At 45.2% G+C, this 22,011-nt stretch overlaps 1 protein-coding gene across 2 annotated transcripts in view; it reads left to right on the top strand.

The window, feature by feature from the left end:
• magi2a (membrane associated guanylate kinase, WW and PDZ domain containing 2a) overlaps positions 1–22,011 on the top strand; it is a 282,751-nt gene that overhangs the window by 227,916 nt on the left and 32,824 nt on the right. Inside the window, exons 13-14 of one of the 2 annotated variants that reach the window (XM_079494000.1) lie at positions 13,257–13,288; positions 19,467–19,722. The exons of the other annotated variant lie outside the window; for it this stretch is intronic. Of the exons in view, the coding sequence (XP_079350126.1) occupies positions 13,257–13,288; positions 19,467–19,722 (288 nt within the window). The remainder of the gene's footprint in view (positions 1–13,256; positions 13,289–19,466; positions 19,723–22,011) is intronic. 2 annotated transcript variants of the gene reach the window in all.

Raw genomic sequence — 22,011 nt, 5'->3', positions numbered from 1 at the left:
TTTAGCATCTACCCTAGAAACCTTCAGCTTGCCAGCACTGCATGCCCGTACGCAGACTCACACGCACTGCATGCCCGTACACAGACTCACACGCACTGCATGCCTGTACGCAGACTCACACTGCATGCCCGTACGCAGACTCACACGCACTGCATGCCCGTACGCAGACTCACACTGTATGCCCGTACGCAGACTCACACTGTATGCCCGTACGCAGACTCACACTGTATGCCCGTACACAGACTCACACTGTATGCCCGTACACAGACTCACACTGTATGCCCGTACACAGACTCACACTGTATGCCCGTACACAGACTCACACTGTATGCCCGTACGCAGACTCACACTGCATGCCCGTACGCAGACTCACACTGTATGCCCGTACGCAGACTCACACTGTATGCCCGTACGCAGACTCACACTGTATGCCCGTACACAGACTCACACTGTATGCCCGTACGCAGACTCACACTGTATGCCCGTACGCAGACTCACACTGCATGCCCGTACACAGACTCACACTGTATGCCCGTACGCAGACTCACACGCACTGTATGCACGTACACAGACTCACACTGAATGCCCGTACGCAGACTCACACTGAATGCCCGTACGCAGACTCACTGCATGCCCGTACGCAGACTCACACTGAATGCCCGTACGCAGACTCACTGCATGCCCGTACACAGACTCACACTGAATGCCCGTACGCAGACTCACTGCATGCCCGTACGCAGACTCACACTGAATGCCCGTACGCAGACTCACTGCATGCCCGTACACAGACTCACACTGAATGCCCGTACGCAGACTCACTGTATGCACGTACACAGACTCACACTGAATGCCCGTACGCAGACTCACTGTATGCACGTACACAGACTCACACTGAATGCCCGTACGCAGACTCACACTGAATGCCCGTACGCAGACTCACTGCATGCCCGTACGCAGACTCACACTGAATGCCCGTACGCAGACTCACACGCAAGAGGGAGGTCAGCAGCTTGTCAATACATTCATCCACGTGCACTCAAACACACGCGCGCGTGCACACACACGCATACGCATGCATGAACATGATGAAGTGATCAATAATTTTTAAACTCTACCCCCAAAAACGTTTGTCAACAGACACAGACGCACGCACACACACACACACACACACACACACACACACACACACACACACACACACACACACACACACATACACAGGCATCCCATCTGTGCAGGAAGATAACTGTGAAGCACTTACCATCTGTTTGTGTTCGTCGCTCGTAGCGCAGTGTTAGAAGGTGGAAACAACTGTGTGGCCGACCCGCCTAACAAGCTCCTGTTGGTAGGAGGAGAGCAACGTTAATATACACACTCATTTCATCAGTGGTTTTCAACCCTTTTCATATCAAAAGGTCCAATATTTATTCAGCATCTGAGCCACGGACCACCAATTAACCCATTTTGGGCGGGAACCCCTTTTGGTGTTAGCTTTAGCTATTGAAAAATAGCAGATCTACAACCTACAACCAAAAAATGAAGAACGACTGACATAGAAACATAGCTTTTTCAGAAAACTGTCAGGATGTAGAAGACATTTTTAGAATCTGATCTCAGGCCAAAATGGGTTAAGGAGATTTAGCCTGTCAGACCCCAAAACTAAAGAATATTTTGTTATCGTTGGATAAGATCTTGTCCACAATTCCATGCTGTATTGATGTGGAACTATAGGAGAGACAAACGTTGATCAAAATAACAGTTCTTCTACATTCTCTAATTGTGTGGACTTCTTGTAAATTAACCAAGTGATACTGATGTTTAACAATAATGTAACTCTTGAGAGCGTAAAATATATAACATAATAGAATGCCAGATCAATAATGACCTCGCATCTGTCTTCATGAGATGCTATCTAAATTACATACTTTAGCCTTGCATATGCCTGCAAGGTCGTCGAGGCTATGGCAAGTGCTATACGTGCTAAGATGGAGTCTGGCAAGAGGTGGGAGTTTTCGGACTATACGGCGGAAGATCGGGTGAGTGACTCTGCGGTTCTCATTGCAATGTTGAGTTCATTCCATAATTTCCATAGTTTGGGAGCCAGAAGGGAGAAGAGTCTGGGACGTGTTGGAGCGTTGTCCCGGATGTTTTGACGAAGGTTCTGCCAGTTAGTCTTTAATTGGTCTTAATGATGAACAGGTGACAGATCCATGCAGCGACTCGCGTGTCGCTCTCTGTTCTGCGGTGCAGCATAACGCTGTTAGCTAAAGTCTCAGCTCTGACACGCAGCTAAAAAAGATTCTTCCCCTTCCTTCCCTTTCTCCACCAGCCTGCCCCTGTGTGAGAGACTGGTCCCCAGCGTTTTGCCAAGCTATTACCCGCCCTAATAAAACTGTCCCCATTAAGTTGAAATGATGTCCAAGCTCTCAACGGGGCACAATTTGGCCCACTCCTTCAGACCACTGGCCGATAGCCACACAATCTAATTGAACTGGCCGTTGCTCTGTCTAAGGCGCTATGACACTAGGCTGTGTAATAGAGAGAGACTGGGGTGGAGGGTGGGGGGGCAGCCACTAGTCTTTCACAGCCAGACCTTTTGTACTGTAGCTCTGCCTACACCAAGGCAATGGTTCTCAAGCTTGTGTTGCTGGGGTAAAATACAGACCTAGAGGTAAAATACAGACCTAGAGGTAAAATACAGACCTAGAGGTAAAATACAGACCTAGAGGGAACTGGGGTAAAATACAGACCTAGAGGTAAAATACAGACCTAGAGGTAAAATACAGACCTAGAGGGAACTGGGGTAAAATACAGACCTAGAGGTAAAATACAGACCTAGAGGTAAAATACAGACCTAGAGGTAAAATACAGACCTAGAGGGAACCGGAGGTAAAATACAGACCTAGAGGTAAAATACAGACCTAGAGGGAACTGGGGTAAAATACAGACCTAGAGGTAAAATACAGACCTAGAGGGAACTGGGGTAAAATACAGACCTAGAGGTAAAATACAGACCTAGAGGGAACCGGAGGTAAAATACAGACCTAGAGGTAAAATACAGACCTAGAGGGAAAATACAGACCTAGAGGGAACCGGAGGTAAAATACAGACCTAGAGGGAAAATACAGACCTAGAGGGAACCAGAAATCCCCAACCATCCATTTCTATCCAGTGTCTCACCGAGCACCAGTGTTGATTTTGACAGCCACACAATTTGGGGAAACATTTTTGGAAGGCTGACTGACTGAAGTGCGTGTGTGCGTGTGTGCGTGCGTGCGTGCGTGCGTGCGTGCGTGCGTGCGTGCGTGCATGCGTGCGAGTGTGTTCCTTGTATTGACGGTTCTAGTGCCTTAGACATGTGTGCCTCCTGGCAGAGAGGGAGCCATCTGCTGGCCATGCAGGATAAACGCACATGCACGCGCACACACACACACACACACACACACACACACACACACACACACACACACACACACACACACACACACACACACACACACACACACACAGGAGGCTCCCCATAGACGATCAGGAGATCTGCCTTGACTGGCATCTACAGGCATCAGTAAACATCCCTGTCTCTTTGTCACACACACACACACACACACACACACACACACACACACACACACACACAAACACACGTATCTGTCTCAGCTGTTGAGACGTACAAACAGAGTCGACGGGGTGAGGAAAAGGCAACGGTGCAAAGTACATTTCTTAAAAGGATCCCTGGCTAATAAGACAAATATGCCCTCTATAACTACAATTTAAAATGAAAAACACTTTAAATCTTTCATAAATAGAGAATCTTTCACTCAATAGGAACTGCTCCTGTCGCAAGTTGATGATGTCATATGTCCATGTGTGGTCCAGCCGTATGGAATGGATGGAATGCACATGCTAATAAAAGTATTTAAAATATTGCTTTGATGCTCCATATTATCCTTGGGAAGCATAAAGTTGTTTTTTATTAGCATATGCGTTGTGAGCTCGTAGATCTGATGTTTTCAAATGATTATTATAGGTTTGAAAACTCGAAACATAAACTCCAAAAGAGGTGCTGGCAAAAGAGGGAGGGAGTGGATTTGATGCAGTGTTGATTTTGACAGCACATTTTGATTTTAGTTTTAGTCATAGTCTTTTGAGTATAGTTTCCATTTAGTTTTAGTCACATTTTAGTCACCTGGTCTTAGTGTTAGTCCAGTTTTAACTAAATATAAGATTCTTGTCGACTAAAACTACAGTTGCTTTTGTGGCCATCTACAGGCCGGCCATGTGTACTACAACTTTCTCTTGAAAACGGAGCAGTTTACCGGTCTCGTGTATACATCATACACAATTAACATAACCGCAATGTGGACGCAGGAAAGTTTTATATCGTTCACAAACTTGCGCGGGGAACAGCCCGAGACATCCTCGTGTAGCAAGGCCCTTAGTCGACCATAATGTGTTTTGGCGGGACTTGATGCGGTCGTAATGGCTGATTTTACACTTTCTGAAAAAAGCCGATCTACAAGCTCACAGCGTGTTGCAGTGTGGCGCGTTGTGAGCTTGTAGATCTGACATTTTCAGCATGCAACCAATCGTAAAATGACTTGACTTTTTACTTATACTGTATCTCTTGTCCACTAGTCCCTTCCTAACATTTTAGTCTAGTTTTTATTTGTTGACAAAATTGTCAATATATTTAGTCTTAGTTTTAGTCATCATGGCTTACAGTAGTTTAGTATTAGTCGACAAAATCAACACTGGTTTGATGAAATCTCACAGTTTGCCTCCATCTTCGTTTCGCCGTAGCTCATGCAGCTTGGCTTGGCGTTGTCGTGGCGACCGCGACAACATAATTAGCCGAAGACTGCATGTTGCAGTGTGTCGTGTGTGTGTGCGCTTAATGACTGCATTTACACTCCTGTCTGAAACGATGTTGTGAAAACGGCTCTGTGATTGTCTGAGAGCTCTAGTAGTCTTTCTGGGTTTTATTGTAAGTCTATTGTGTGTGTGTGTGCGTGTGTGTGTGTATGTATGTGGGTGTGTAATGTATGTCGTGTGCGTGCGTGCGTGCATGTGTGTGTGTGTTTCTCCATTCTAGAGGAGAAGAGTGTCTATTGGCCACGTGGAAAGGCTTGTATCTTGTCCATTTCTATTTGGCTTTTAACGTCTTCTTAACACCGCCGCCGAGTGACAGACAGACAGCCTTCAAAGAGAGACGATGTTTACAGTGAATTGCCACTTCACTTCACCGTCCAGAAATGCAGCCGCCACTTATGATCGCAACTTCTAGTCAATTGCTCCTGACCGCCTCCAAACAGCCCAGGCTGTACCTAGTATAGTTGTGATATTATGTAGCCAGTCCTCTAACAAATGGCCTGTCTCTCATCAGCAGTAATTGTGTGCGTGCGTGCGTGCGTGCGTGCGTGCGTGCGTGCGTGCGTGCGTGCGTGCGTGCGTGCGTGCGTGCGTGCGTGCGTGCGTGCGTGCGTGCGTGCGTGCGTGCGTGAGAGAGTTAGCCTCATTAAGCTACGTAGACCATTCACAGGCTGTCCTCATTGGCACACCAGCAGAGACTGCTAGCTGGGCTTAATTAGTTGTGGAGTCTTTAAACTCGTTCACCTAAACACATGCAGCCATTCAGCATTCGCTAACTTGCCGCATTCTCCCCACACAGTAAAAAATGTGGATTGTGGAATTGTGGACACTGAGGATTGGACTGTTTTTTTGTATTGTCTTGGTGTTATGTGCTCTGTGTTGTTTTGATGTGGGTCTTTGAACAGACCTGTGAAGACGAATATCCTTTCGGGATAATAGATTATTATTATTATTATTATTATTATTATTAGAACCTGAGTTATATGTATTTTATACGCATATTGAAAATGACACCGGCAATCAGGCACGCACCTACTGTACAGTTCATCTTATGACGGCGACGTGCACACAAGCCGAAAAGCACTTCAGGTCAGTCCCTTTAAAATGTACTCGGTGTACCTCACCACTCGACTCTCTATCTGGCCTCGGTAATCACCGACCAGATGACCAGAACAGGGGCCACTACTGCATCCAACTGGACCTCATACGAGTACACTGCAGTTAGAAGAGATACATCACTGAGCACCATCTGGGAGTCAGAGAGTAGAACAAGATGAATTGGCTGTGCGGGCGGGCGGGCGTGCGTGCGTGCGTGCGTGCGTGCGTGCGTGCGTGCGTGCGTGCGTGCGTGCTTGAGAGCGTGCGTGCGTGCGTGCCTGTGTGCTTCTGTGCATTCATCTCTTGCATTTGTTCTCTCCTACCATTTGCATTTGTTTCTCTCAGGAGAAAGACAGGAGGGATAGTAGAAAAGACATATACCGGTTGATGGGGAGAGAGACAGAGAGAGAGAGAGAGAGAGAGACAGAGAGATACTGTATGAGCTGGGCATTCTGCCAGCCATGTTCACGCTCACAGCTCTGTCCCCGTTGCAGAACCTGCCAGAGATCAATAGCCAATCTGATATTGGGCCCAGGAACAGGAACACAGCCAAAGAACTTCTAAGTAAAGAGCCAGAAGGAATGAAACGGGTTCAATTGGGCCAGTTGGAGATTTTGGACTCATTCATGGGGTCATGGAAACCAAAGGCCCTTAGCTGCTGCAATCTGCATCAACAGAACCACACACTCCAGACTCAAACGTTAGAGAGGGACTGCAGTGGTTATCCAACCTTTTCATGCCGCGGACCCCTAAATTAATGTGTATTTGGCCATGGACCCCCATCTGAAAATAGCTAATGTATATAGGACCCTGGAGTCCTCACTTTGAGAACCCCTGCATTGGACCACCATAACCCTGAGAGTGTACAAATGGAACCATTTGGTTCCACATGCTTGGTTCCATGCTGAAAAAAGCAGATCTACAAGCTTGTAGATCGGCTATTTTCAGCATGCAACCGAGTGTAAAATCAGCCATTACGACGCCATCAAGGCCTGCCAAAATACATTTTAGTTGACTACATCAACTGTAGGTAGTCAACTAATGCTGGACTAACACTAAAACATTTACGTTGACTAAAATGTGACTACAACTAAACTTAAAATGTATTCAATGGACTGACTAAAACTAAATCAAAATTTGCTGTCAACATCAACAGGATTGATTGATTGATTGAGTGATTGATTGATTGATTGATTGATTGATTGATTGATTGAACCTTTTATTTCACAGTATGCATAATGGGAACATTTCAAACGAAAGCACCAGTAAATAAAAAAAAAACTGTTACTCCGAGGACGAAACCATGAGAAGCACAAGACTTGTTTACATCAGGGTCCATCATTTTCAATTCATCATAACAATTAAAGATGTATACTAATAGTTATACAATATACACTTCTATGAAAAAAACAGGACATCATAATATAACTAGAAAAAGTGCCCTTCTGGGCACAGGTCTCCACCAGGAGTGTGTGTGATGTTTGGCAAAATGTTTAGGAGTGATATAAAACGTTTGTTTTTTGCAACAATTTTCTTCATTTTGTTGAGGAAATGCAGAGCCAGATCACTCATAGCATCTCTGAGGATAGAATTCTGGATGAGCAGGACATGTGCAGCATTTTGTACAAAACGGGCCACTCCTGAAGACTTTGGAAGGCAATCTTAGCCAATCAGTGTAGAATCTGAGAAATCAAACAGACTCGTCTTGATCACATGACTACAGAGATCATGTATACCGATTTGCATGAGATTTGGATGAAATCTGTGCGACAAATATAAACAATGTGTTTTGCAGAAATCGGCCTCATGGTGGCGCTATAACCGGCAGATGTGGAGGGATGCAGGGAAAATGTTTTTCCATGGCCTCTAGGGAGTGCGCATACAAAGTTGTACACAGATCGATGCAGTTATAGGTAAAAACAGGAATGGCCCTGTTATAGCGCCACCATGAGGCTGGTTTGGAAAAAAAATTGTGTCATGTCGTCCTCAGCCTAGTGGAAAAGTGTGTGTATAATTTCACGTAAATTGCACACTGTGTTTGTGATTTGTGGCATTTTGTTCGAAACGGACCAATCATGTGAGCTTTGGAAGCGAATCTTAGCCAATCAGGAAGGAAGATGGGAAATGGTGCAGATCCGTGTTGATCACATGACTATGGAGATAGTGTATACCGAATTGTGTGATGTATGGATAAAATGTGTACGAGTAATCTACAGAAATGTGTTTTGCCTAAATCGGCCTCATGGTGGCGCTATAACAGGCCGTTGAGGAATATTTGGGGCAGAGGTTCGTCGTTGGCATCCAGAGAGTGTGTGTGCAAAGTTTGGCATGGATCGGGCCAACGGTGCCGGAGATTAGAGCAAAGAGGAGATCCGGGCACACTTAATGTTAAAAGGAGGAAATATTTTATTGAACCGACATGTTTCGACCTATACGGTCTTCATCAGGGCTGATTATGCATACTGTGGTGCCGGAGATTAGCTGGTAACAGACGGACGGAAGGAAGGAAGGACGGACGGACACACACACGGACGGAGTGCAAAACATACTCTCTCCCCATGCCTTCGGCCTGGTGGAGACAATAATCCCTTGTTTGAGCTTGAACTGCTTGAACTGCTCCAGCACGGGCTGTGTCCGAGCCTAGTGGTTGCGTTGTCATTGCATGCGTACAGACGAATAAAATGCTTCCATGCATCTTGAGATTTAACACATTCTGGGCGGGAACCCCTTTTGGTGTTTTAAGCATTGTTATACTTTAGCCATTGAAAAATAGCAGATCTACAAGAGTGCTGAGTGCTGAGTGCCGCGCTACGAGCTTGTAGCGCTTGCTATTTTTTTTAAATCGTGAAAATGTGGCGCAAATCTTTGAATATATATTCTTTCAGAGCCAAAGTTTTTAACTCAAATCTTTGCTTCTGGGGGGTCCCTGGAACAACATATTTTCGGCGGCCAATTACATATAATCTTGGGAGTCCTTGACATGAAAATGTCAGGATTTAGAAGACATTTGTAGAATCGTTCCCAGGTCAAAATGGGTTAATGTCATGCATATTCAATTACTTACAGTATGCATGCAAATCAATCCGTTCACCACACTCCGCTTCATTTTCAAGCATATCGGTATTATGGAAGGGACACGTTAGGAAGGAATCATTGTTCAGCTGCTGCTATCATCTGCACTACACTGGGGACAGAATGGAACCGTACGCCGCTAGGTGGCTGCAGCGACAATTCGTCCATCACGCAAAGGCGAGGCAAAGGGCTGCGTAACCCCTGCGGACACGCGTAATTCAGCATTTCCATCCCCAGTGTAGCCCGGCCATTAGACAGGAGTGACACTTTCTCATGAAATGAGAAAAACACAAGTTTTTTTCTCCGAAACGTTATATAGGCTGAAAACTGTTATAGCCTATAAATGAGCTATAGACCCTTTAGAGGTTTGTTGGGTTGTGTAATAAACAGAACAGAGACTTCATTATAGTATCATCGGTAACACCTGCAAAGGAAAGGAAGAAGGGAAGGGGCCCCGGGTTCTTTCCAAAATGGTGTGTGCATAGAGCCCATTGAGAAGTGCCGACGCTGCACCGTAGCCCAGCATAGCGGAGATGCTCAAGTCTGATGGCATTCAGACTAAGGGCCTTCAGCACCACGGACAGCTCCGTCGTTCAGAAGAGGTGCTCTCTGCCCCTCTCTCTCTCTCTCTCTCTCTCTCTCTCTCTCTCTCTCTCTCTCTCTCTCTCTCTCTCTCTCTCTCTCTCTGTGTGTCTGTATCTCTCTCTCTCCATCCCATACCATGTCAACATAATTTAGCCAGAGGGCATCACTGACAACCACGTCCAACTAAATGTCTGGTACGCCTGACTTTACAATGAATCTACCGTGAGGAATGAGGATCACCTCAGCCAATGAGGCCTATACCGATGCTCTCTCTCTCTCTCTCTCTCTCTCTCTCTCTCTCTCTCTCTCTCTCTCTCTCTCTCAATAGAGCACCGTAGTCTGACATCAATATCGGTAGAGGGCGCTAAGTCCACTGGTTCATGTACTTTTTATTTGCATTTTAATCCCCATAGGGGAATTTTAGATCGAATAACTTCAGACGGGTGTGATTTTTCTTGTACTGCAAAAAAGCAGCATCAGACAAAAGGTTTTAATGAAAAATTTAAAACAAATTCTCTAGCTCTAGTTGACTCTCTCTCTCTAGTGCGTTCTCTCACTCGCTCTCTAGCGAGTTGTGAGCTCTCACTCTAGTGAGAGCTCACAACGCATCACAGTGCGACGCGTTGTGAGCTTGTAGATCTGCTATTTTCAGCATGCAACCATGTGTAAAATGACTTATACTGGATCTCTTGTTTATTTTTTTTTATTTTTTTTTACGAAATTGTCAATATATTTAGTCTTAGTTTTAGTCATCATAGCCTAGTTTTCATGTAGTTTCCATTTAGTTTTCGCCAGTGAAAACAAAAAAGGTAGTAGACGAAAAAACAATGTCATAGTATTAGTCGACAAAATCAACACTGCCCTCCCTCCCTCTCTCTCTGTCTGTCTGTCTCTGCTTTGTCTCTCTTTAGTTCCCAGTCTCTCTTTAGCTCTCTGATCATGGCTCTGTTCTACTATGTCCTGGTTGGTATTTCAGATGCAGGCAGATCGACTGGCCCGCTGTAGGGGAGATTATTGAATCTCCACAGTAAAAACAGTTCCTTCCTACCTATCTAAACTGGTGGTTATGCTTTGAAATAATCTATATGTTGTCCTGCTGGGCTAGTAGAGAAGCCATGGGCATATTGAACTCTGCAGTAAGTAAGAAAAGCTTAACCCAGCTTGCTTTAGTGATTGCTCTGACTCATGGTGATTGTGTGAAACTATAGAAGTCTAAGGGGGAAAAAGATATGATGGACTGAAGGAATTCTTCACTGGCCATCTACTTTGTTATTTTCTCTTTTATCACCATTCCACTGGCACTTCAGACAGAGTAGTGTTTTCAGTAGTGTAACTGGCACGCTGCCATGCAGAGCCAAGGCTGGCACATAATTCAGGCGGTCACCCTATAATTGGTTCCTTCCCATTTGCATACACTCGTGGGTTCCCTGAGGGGACTCGGCGGTGGCAGCGCACTTGAAAGACAGGAAGGAGGGAAAATGGAATCGGGGAAGACGGAGCGTGCAGTTGTTTGTTTTCTCATAATAACTGGGTCACGAGTTCCATTACGGGATTTCAGTTTGCATGGGTACGGTACGTACACCAACACTACACACACCCAGTGTTGATGTTGATTTAGTTTCGTCATAGTCTTTTGAGTAAAATTTCATTTAGTTTAACCTATTCTGGGCGGGAACACCTTTTGGTGTTTTAAGCATTATGTTATACTTTGGCTATTGAAAAATAGCAGATCTACAAGCTCCTATTTTTGAAAAATCGTGAAAATATGACGCAAATTTGGAATAAATATTTGCTTCTGGGGGGTCCATGGAACAACATTTTGACATGGGGGTCGGAGGCATATCATTTTTGGGGGTCCTTGACTTAGTAGTTAATAGACTTAATAGTTTGAGCCCACTGACATAGAAACATTAGGTTTTTCTGAAAACTGTCATGATTTTAGAAGACATTTTGTAGAATCGAGCTCAGGTCTAAATGGGTTAAATCATCTGAAATGTTTTAGCGTTTAGTCTAGTTTTAGTCAGGCTAAATATCATAAGATTTATTTTTACATTTTGTAATAGGAGTGGTGCAACCACTCCTATAGACAGCTATGTGTGTCCCTGGCTGTGTCCGAGCACGGAAATATAGCGTTTGGTTGGTTTTCACCACCAAGTGTCACTGTTGCGCAGCCTAAGCCTAACACACACACACACACACACACACACACACACACACACACACACACACACACACACACAAATAAATAAAAAAGTATTCTGATTTGTGCCGCATTTTCACGATTAAAAAAAAAATAGCAGACCTACAAGCTTGTAGCGCGCCACTTTGTGGCGCACTATGAGCTTGTAGATCTGCTATTTTTCAATAGCTAAATTATAACATAATGATTAAAACACCAAAAGGGGGTTCCCGCACAAAATGGGTTAACGTTCTCCTACAGACACTGGGTTAGGATTCTATTTGCAATCCTTGTTCATTATTGAACGAGTTCAATTGTGTGTGTGTGTGTGTGTGTGTGTGTGTGTGTGTGTGTGTGTGTGTGTGTGTGTGTGTGTGTGTGTGTGTGTGTGTGTGTGTGTGTGTGTGTGTGTGTGTGTGTGTGTGTGTGTGTGTGTGTGTGTGTTTTATCAAGTCCACCGATTAAACATGAAACCCGCCCCCACGCACGCTTAATCGTAAGCCCCTCTTCTGAGACCTTCTGTTAATAGCTCGATCTTTTATCTCCTATAAGATCATGCCTCTCACATTATACATATTGAGTTGCAACGCCTTCACAATTCCTCAACATCAATCTAAAACACTGAGAGGAGTTATAAATGGATCAATTAACCCATTCTGGGCGGGAACCCCTTTTGGTGTAAGCATTATGTTATGCTTTAGCTATTGAAAAATAGCAGACCTACAAGCTCGTAGCGCGCCACTCGGTGGCGCGCTACGAGCTTGTAGGTCTGCTATTTTTGAAAAATCGAAGAACGACTGACATAGAAACATAGCTTTTTCAGAAAACTGTCAGGATGTAGAGGACATTTTTAGAATCTGATCTCAGGTCAAAATGGGTTAAAGGGGCATTTCCACCGCTGGAAGAAACTGCAGTCACTCAATGTTAATAGTAATTTGTAGTAGATAACAGTAGCACAATTTGAAATTTTGCACCGTATGGCCAGAGAAAAATCCAGTTTGACTGGATTGCTGAATTCCTACAATGACCATAATGCTTTGGTGCACTGCCCCTCCTCGTGGAGAGAGGGGGTGGTGCATGAACATGGCGTCATGACTAAAATATCTAAAAACATATATTACACACATGATAAGAAAAAACCCAGGAAAGTGTTTCTTGTGTCCTAAACATCATTAAAATAAGATCTGGTTGCAAAAGGGGTGAAGTGGCCCTTTGACACTGAAACACTGTATTTCGTTTCATTGTCATCTTTGTCTTTGATTGGCTCTTTCCTCGCCGTTTTAATCTCACTTAGCGGATACTAATTAAAACTTCTTGTCGGGTCTCGGGGTCATGGAATAGCCGTCGAAAGCAGGGGGAGCAAAAATATAACCATCTTTTTCCTTTTATTATTATTATTATTATTATTATTATTTTTTTAGACTAAATAATTTGTGTTCTCTCACCATTGCAGGTCACTATTCACCCTGGAAGACCGCTCAACAGGTAACATGGCAGCAGCTCCCCAAAAACCTGGACTGTACCCCTTTATTCCGTCTCTCCGTCTTTTTTTGGAAAACATTATTCATGAATAGATATCAGTGGTGTTTTTGGCAGCAAAATTTTAGTTTTAGTCATAGTCTCGTCAAAAGTTTTCATTTAGTTTCAGTCACATTTTAGTCACCTGCAATGTTTTAGTGTTAGTCTAGTTTTAGTCGACTAAATGTCGTAAGATTTTAGTCGACTAAATCTACAGTTGATTTAGTCGACTAAAATTTATTTTGGCGGGCCTTGATGGTGTCGTAATGGCTAATTTTACACTAGCTGAAAATAACTGATCTACATTAAGCTCACAACATGTCACAGTGCGACCCGTTGTGAGATTGTAGATCTGCTATTTTCAGCATGCAACCAAGTGTAAAATGACTTACACTGGATCTCTTGTCCACTAGTCCCTTCCTAACATTTAAGTGTAGCTTTTATTTGTTGACAAAATTGTCAATTATATTTAGTCTTAGTTTTAGTCATCATAGCTTAGTTTTCATTTAGTTTCCATTTAGTTTTCCTCCGTGGAAAAAGGTAGTCGACGAACATTTTTCGTCATAGTTTTAGTCGACGAAAACAACACTGATAGATATTCATGTATATATTCGTTACCAATGGCTGCAGTGTGCAATAATATCTGCTTCGCCCAATGACGTCATCTAAATAAACCACGGCTGCTGTCTTTCCTTTTAGATGCCGTGTGGAAATTAATATTCTATCGCACCTTCCCGCGCACTCACTACTACTACTACTACTACTACTGACGCTGACGGCTTGATATTAGATTGCCTTTGTAGCTCCTGCAATGATAACCACTACCTGAGATTTGACCCTCTCTCATCCTGTGCCGGAAAACCCAAAAGGTCAAGTAATCCACTCGTGGATGTAGCATCACTAGAGCTATAATACTGCGAGTCAGATCCTGAATGTCTAAGCCATGTTCAGCCTGACTCCCAGCCAGTGGGGTTAGGCTGTCTGCACACATGGAAGGCAGAGGAGTTGTCCTATACTGCTGCTTAGAGTTCTCTAATTCTGCCCGAACCCTACCCGACCGTACGTTTTTGGGCCGGGCCGGACCCAAAATGTATGCTAATTAGTCCAGCTGGGCCGAGCCTCTAACCTGACTCCGCCAGATGGGGCAGCAGAGGCGGGATCAAGCCATACACAGTGCTGCCTTGATCCCGCCTCTAGCTGCTGCTGATTGGCCAGGCCGTTTTGTGGCCGGAGCATCAAGTCTGCCTGAGAGTTTCCAGATGGGAGCAGGAGGGGGAACCCAGTGTACTCTCTGCTGCCCCATCTGGCGGAGTCAGGTTACCGAGCCTCAGCTACTACCCCCAAAAAGACATAACGACATAAGCCGACAAAGACATAAGCCGCCTAACGGTAAGGCCGACGGAAATGGAAGTGTTGGATGCAGAGTAAAGTGAAAGCTGTACTCGGGTATCTTGTTTGTCGCCGTCCGACCTTCCTAGCTGTGTTATTAAAGAAAAACGGATGACAATGGCCAAGTCTTCAAGATGTTTTGGCCATTATCTCTGGAACGGAAGGTCAAATTTCATTTCAAAGCTTGTTGGATGGGCGACTTTGAGGACATTAAGTGCACCCTTGGACTGCCACCCCGATAGCAGCTTCTCAGTGCCTTCTGCCAGCTCTATTCATTTAATTCATCATTTGAATGCCAATAGAAAAATCTGTGATATTCACAATATATCTCATTTTAACGGGGCAAACCTATAGTATTAGACATCCAGTCCTGATGGTGGCGGTAACTTCACCATTATGCCGATTTTGACCGAATAGACCGAATCAGGCCGTCGTCATTTCCGTATAACGTAAACTTCCGCTAGCTTTCTGCACTGCACTGTGTTACACAGTGATCTGTCCCCGGTCATTTAAAACAAAGGCCCCGATTATAGGGAATAAAACAATTACGTCAATACCGTCAACGGGAGGTCTGGTTTAATTTATTCACCACGTCAAAACCGTCAACGGTAGTCTAAGGGGTGCATATAATGACACCTTTTCAGTTTTGGGGGGGTTTTGAGCCTAAAAGTACGGCCGGCCCTGTTGGGCCCAGTTAGGGCCGGGTCCTTAATGTCCAGGTCCGTAGAGAACTCTCCTGCTGCTCTAGTGACGTTATCATCCTATAGAGAACTCTCCTGCTGCTCTAGTGATGTTATCATCCGTGATCTCACTGCGGCTACGCTTATTGACCCATAGTTTTTCTTTCATGGTTCTTTACATGATCTCATACTAACAACCAAACACTGACTCATCTTAATCTTTTTTTATTTATTCTTATACCGTGTCAGATAGCAGCCTGTTGTATTACGTCTGCGTTTGCACTTGGGTGAGTGTAAGAGGCTGAGTCAGTGCGGGCAAGTGGGCGCAACCCAGTTCCGCCAGTATTTCCTCCTCCAGTGGAAGTCCTCCACTGGAGGACTTTTTTCCTCCAGTGTTGATTTTGACAGATTTTTTTAATTTAGCTTTAGTCATAGTTTAGTCATCCGAAATGTTTTAGTGTTAGCCTAGTTTCAGTCTACTAAATATCATAAGATTTGTTGATTTAAATGTATTTTGGCAAATGGCAGGCCTTGGTGTCGTCGTAATGGCTGATTTTGGTTGCACTCTGAAAATAGCAGATCTACAAGCTCACAACGCGTTGGGAAGCTTGTAGATCTGCTATTTCCAAAGTGCAGCACCCGAGCGCACCCAAACATAAAATGACTGGTCTTTTAGTTCTACTGGATCTCTTCTCCACTACTCCCTCCTTTAGTCTAGATGTTATTTGTCGACGAAATTGTCAGCATTATTTAGTTTCAGTTTTTAGTCATCATAGCTTAGTTTATATTTTGTTCTTATTTAGTTTTCGTCAGCGTTTCGGTCGACGAAATCAACACTGCTCCCCGGGACGTTGCAACCGGCTCCTAACACCAAACGATCCATCCAACCATGTAATCCACACAACAACAGGCGAGGGCTCGGTGGGTTTAGCCTCCATTGTGGTCAGTCTTCATGTCATCAGCTTCCAACAAGATGCTCATTGTTCACGCCAGCTTTTTCCCCCCTTCCTTTCTTTTCAGTGATTCTCCTCAGACTCCCCCAGATTAATTCTGATTCCACGCTCATAGGGAAATGTTTTGACAGAGTACCGGTCCACAAATAAAGCCTCTCTCTTCTCCTCTCATTTCCTCACAGTCTCGCTGCCCCTCACCTCCTCGTACCCGTTTGTTTTCTCCAATTCCCCCCTCCAATCATACACACACACGCACACGCACACACACACACCACACACTACAGTACTTACTGCCAAGAGACGCCAAACCCCCCCCCCCCCCCCCCCCCAACGCCGAAGTTCAGTCTAGATTTAATTGGATATCACTTTTTTACAGGAAGGTTTTGAACGCCCCGACGAGAATGGAATAGGGAAGAATCGTGACTAATAAGGCCGCGTGGTGGAGTAGTCCATGAAGTCTGATCATTGCTTCCTACGTATATCAGCCCCCCCCCAGCCCCACCCATTAGACATGAGACTGACTGTAACTGAGCTCCTATGGAGCTGTGGCTGTCACACTCGTATGTTAATAAAGTAAAAGGTGAACAATAATGTGAGTCCACGAAGGTTTGATAGGTTCAAGGATGTACATGTATTTTGAAAAGCCATACTTTCTTGCAGGATTCTCTGGCTACGATTAACAGTTGAAAAGAAAAAAAGGAGCACTCGGTCTGTATTATGTAGTTTTCCGGTTCACAGTAAGAAAGAAATAGCCGGGGGCACGGTGGCACAGTCGGTAGTGCTGTCGCCTCACAGCTAGAAGGTCCTCGGTTCGATTCCCGCTCAGGACGCTGTGTTTCCTCCTACGCGTCATCAGTGCCCATACCCGGTTGGCGAAAGGGCCTTTCTGTGTGGAGTTTGCATGTTCTCCCCGTGTCCCCTAGGGTAGGTAGTACCCTCACAAAAAATATGCAGTAATCCTGGTCTCTAAACTGCCTCCCCCTGGCCAGCCGGGGCGCCTCCTTCCACGCGCTACGTCCAACCAGGGAAACTCCCCCCTATCAGGTGTAAAGGAGCAACTCGGACACTCAGGCATGAAGGAAGCATGAGTTCAAGTCCGTTGCTCTCCCCATGTCCCCATATATGGGGACTAGGTTGGCGGAGGGTGTGTAGAGCCCAGGATCACATTAGATAATTGACACAGGGGTGAAAAATGGGTTACAAAATCAAAAAAGAAAAGAAAAGAAAGAAAGAAATAGCCAGTACTCCTTCCAGAAGTCCTTCTGGTAATTTTAATTTGTATTGAGGCGCACGGACAAACGCGGCAAACACGGATGCGTTTCGCCGTCAAGCCTTCTTCATAAGTGTATATGATTCATACGTGCTGAAGAAGGCTTGACGCTTATAGCCATAGTATGCCCACTTGAGCTGCAATAATGAGATTGGAACACAGAGAGAGAGAGAGAGAGCGCACATGAATTATTATTATTTTTTCATCTTGAAAATGTGGCACAAATCTTTGAATATATATTCTTTCACAGCGAACGTTTTTAACTCAACTCTTCTGGGGGGGGGGGGGGGGGGGGGGGGGGGGGCTGGAACAACATATCTTCAGATGGGATAATTCTGGGGGTCCTTGACATGAAAAAGGTTGAGCACCACTGACATAGAAATAGAGTTTTTTTTTCCTTCTGAAAACTGTCATGATTTAGAAGACATTTGTAGAATCGGTTCTCATAGGTCTTAACGGGTTTAATAACTTTCCTCCGTCTGGGCTCCCGCCTGGCCCATCCCGACCTGCTTCAGATCAATAGCAGACGTTGAGTGGAGCCACAAAGGCAGGAACAGCTTTGATGGCTCAGAACAAGCCCGTCCACATGCCCCGCCAGTCCTAGTGAAGTGAACGTGCCACACGGAGCAGCCGCTGATCTCATTTTCAGACACTTTCCATTCCCTCGGGATATGTCTGTCTCCCTCGCACACTTCTATGACACATCAACGTGTTATTTGGCTATGCGGCTCACCGCGACAAGCATCGAGGTTGACATTCGGATCGGCTGGTGTTGTCAAAACACATGTGTTTAAATTGGAATGTGGCGGCGGCCGCATTTGCTAATTGTTCATAATTTATACACGTGCAAAATCGTGCATAACAGATTGCCAATCAGAAACACATTCATGGAATAAGACGTGTGACAGTGAGTGAATGCTCAGGAAAATCTGTCCTTTTTGAGAAACTCTCAAAGAGCGCCTATACATTTCAGACAAACCAGGGCCGTATATGTATACCGGTGCATTAAACAATTTAAAAAAGACATGTCAGTACATGCTATTCTTACACACCTTCGCTTGCAAGGCCGCACATCCTTCATACAAACAAACACCTTTGAAAGATGAACGCTTACGGTGCTCCAAATGGAGTTTCTTGTTTACAGCCCCCGTCGTCGAACCAGAACATCATTCACGGTAAATAATAAAAACACTATGCATGCACTTTGTCAAAGATGCAGGCGGTGACATTTATTCGGTCCGATATTGTGTTTTGCTCCTTCCTTCCTTGCCTGCTTCTTTTCACCAGCAGCCTAGAGCCATTCTGCCTGTGTGTGGTTTGAATAATTAACCCATTTAGACCTGAGGTCAAAGACACACAATGTCTTCTGAATCCTGACAGTTTTCTGGAAAAACCTAAGTTTCTAATCTCTCAAACCTTTTCATGTCGAGGACCCCCAGAATTATTATTTTTCACTGCGCTATGAGCTTGTAGATCTGATTTTTTTCAACAGCTAAAGTGGTTAAAAGCTATAAGGAGACATAGATGCCATGCGCCCTCAGCTCTAAATGGGTTTAACAACATACATTACCCAGAACTATCTGTCTCGTTGTTTTGTATTTGTTTTGTTTTTTCTTCCTCATATTTGTTTTCACTGACGGCAGACTTATTTCTACAACTAACCTTACTGACCCTCCCCCTGTGACTGCTTGTCTGGCTCTATGTAGTCATCATAACAACAAACCCTCTAGACTCCGTTTCCAGTCTGTCGGAACCGAGCTCAAAGGTGAGGCGCGGTGGCAAGGTGGGGAGGGTCTTACTGACCACCCCACCCACCACCCTCTACCCTCCACCCTGCCCACTGTGCTTTGCAGGTTCTGGAGCAGTGGGAGTCCCAGCAGCAGCAGCAGCATCAGGGCCAAAGCCAGGGGTTGGGCAGCAGCCCTGCCCAGACCAGCAGCCTGCTGTCGGCCCCCGTTGCCCCCCACTGTGCTCCCCCCTACCCAACAACCCCCCACCACCTGCACAGGGCCTCGGCCCCAGACTCGGCATGCACCCCCGAGGCCCTGCAGCTCAAAGCAGAGCCCTTTGACCTCTATGAGACGTCCAGGTCTATCTATGAGAATAGGCGTAAGTACCCCATGGGTTATAAAGCTCTCAGTTGCCACACATTTTTTTGGATGGATTCCATAGAAGCCAGCATGTCTTCTATGGCATTTTTGCGCAGCGAAAATAGCCGATCTAATAGCCAAGCAATCTAACAGCAGGAACAGTATTACTAAAACGTGAACGTGTGTGGTGTGGACGGCACTGGGCAGACTCCTTTCACAGTGTTTCACAGATCTCATATAAGGACTTAATCATTTTATTTAAGCAATACTACACGAGAGGGTGTTCTTCATCGTCATTAATGCACGCCCCCTCCGTGGGCATAAGGAGTGATTCTGTTAGCATCCGCAGCTATTTATCTTCATATCTCGTGTGAGAGTGGTCCCGCCTTGAGTGCCGACAGACGAGTCCAAGTCAATGCGTTTCTACTTGGCCCCGATTCATGCCCGTCTCGTCTGTCTGAGACTCTCTCAAGTGCCTGGACGGATCTTGTTTAGATCGAGGCGCTGGCGTTCTGCCAGCTCCCATAATCAGATGATGAGTTCTTGGATAAACACTTTAACACAGCGGCAGATCTCTTTGTCACAGTTTCGATTGCATTGCTGCCATACCATGAGCCATAATTTTTTGTAAAAGAAGGAAAAAAAATCAGACAGTGAGTGGTACTGTACTGTACTGTACTGTACTGTACTGTACTGTACTGTACTGTACTGTACTGTACAAGCCCTCCTCCCTGGCCTGTGTGTGTGTGTGTTAGGCTGTGCAACAGTGACACTTGGTGGTGAACAAACACTATAACGCTATTTTTGTGCTCGGACACAGCCAGGGACACAGGGACACACATAGCTGTCTATAGGAGTGGTTGCACCACTCAAAAAAAGTATACAAGACCTTTGCACACCCGGATTAAAAGTCTAAAAGAATGGGTGTGTAAGTGAAACAATCAACGATACAAGGTGAAGATAATCTGCACACTGCCTCATGCGAGGTCCAACCTTCATCATAAATGGTGCATTTATATAGCGCCTTTATCCAAGGCGCTTTACATAGATTGTGCATTACATTCACCCATTCACACACACATTCATACACCGATTGCAGCGGAAGCCATGCAAGGTACCAACCAGCACATCGGGAGCAATTTGGGGTTCAGTGTCTTGCCCAAGGACACTTCGACATGTAGACAGGAGGAGCCGGGATTCGAACCGCCGACCCATGGATCATTGGACGACCTGCTCTACCTCTTGAGCCACAGTCGCCCCGTGGGCTTCATCATGCCAGAGGAAGGTTGTGTGTGACCATAATGTTGCTTTAATAAATTATCCTGCATGTACAGAACTTAGAGTATATATTAATAGAGACGGCACCCGGAGGAAACCCTGAGGAGAAATGGACATAGTGGCCGAATTTGTCATTGCAGCGCTGGTCCGTTGACTATCATTGCGCACGTTCATGTCATTGGGCCCATGACACGTGAACGAATGTTTCATACGTGAACGCGTGCAAACGGCGCAATGATAGTCAACGGCCAGCGCGTTCAGGTTATTGGGGAAATCCATCCCAGAATGCACTCTGTTCCTACCCGGAAGGAGGAGTGAAATCGCCTCATGCGCTTTTGAGCAACTTAATGCAAGTGGATGGGAGGAGGAATCCGGTGCCGTCTCTATTAATATATACTCTAAGGTACAGAACCTTGCAAATGGCAGTGTAGGTTATCCATGATTGACACAAGAGGACACTTTGGAAATAAGGCTTGCTTTGAGGATTGACACAAGAGAGAGGCCACTTTGGAAATAAGGCTTCCTTTGAGGAAGAAAGGAGTGGGGTGCATTCGTATTGGTGTGCACGCTTCATTGAAGATTAAGACAATTGGCTGTCCAAAATGTTCCATATCTTCTCTCTGTGATAAATGTTGCATTAAGTGTGTCACCATGGCTTCATAAAAGGTCATTCGTTCATTGTGGAGATACTTGTTTGAGGGGAGACACACACACACACACACACATACGCACACACACATACGCACGTGCACACACACACACACAGAGTCTTGTTTTGGTTCTGTAGCACAAATAGCTACAATAATAGGGGCATTCCCAAAATAGGGATGCCAGGCTTAATGTTGTTAATTATTTTGGGGTTAGCATTTAAGAGAATCAATCCATTGGCCACTGTCAGTCCTCCTCCTGAGTAAGATAATCAATCCATTGGCCACTGTCAGTCCTCCTCCTGAGTAAGAGAATCAATCCATTGGCCACTGTCAGTCCTCCTCCTGAGTAAGAGACATGATGAAGAGAATATCTGCATGAA

Source organism: Electrona antarctica (assembly GCF_951216825.1).
Source record: "Electrona antarctica genome assembly, chromosome: 23".
Lineage (NCBI taxonomy): Eukaryota > Metazoa > Chordata > Actinopteri > Myctophiformes > Myctophidae > Electrona > Electrona antarctica.
Note: the sequence above shows the minus strand (reverse complement) of the source record. Positions and strands in the feature narration are given on the sequence as shown.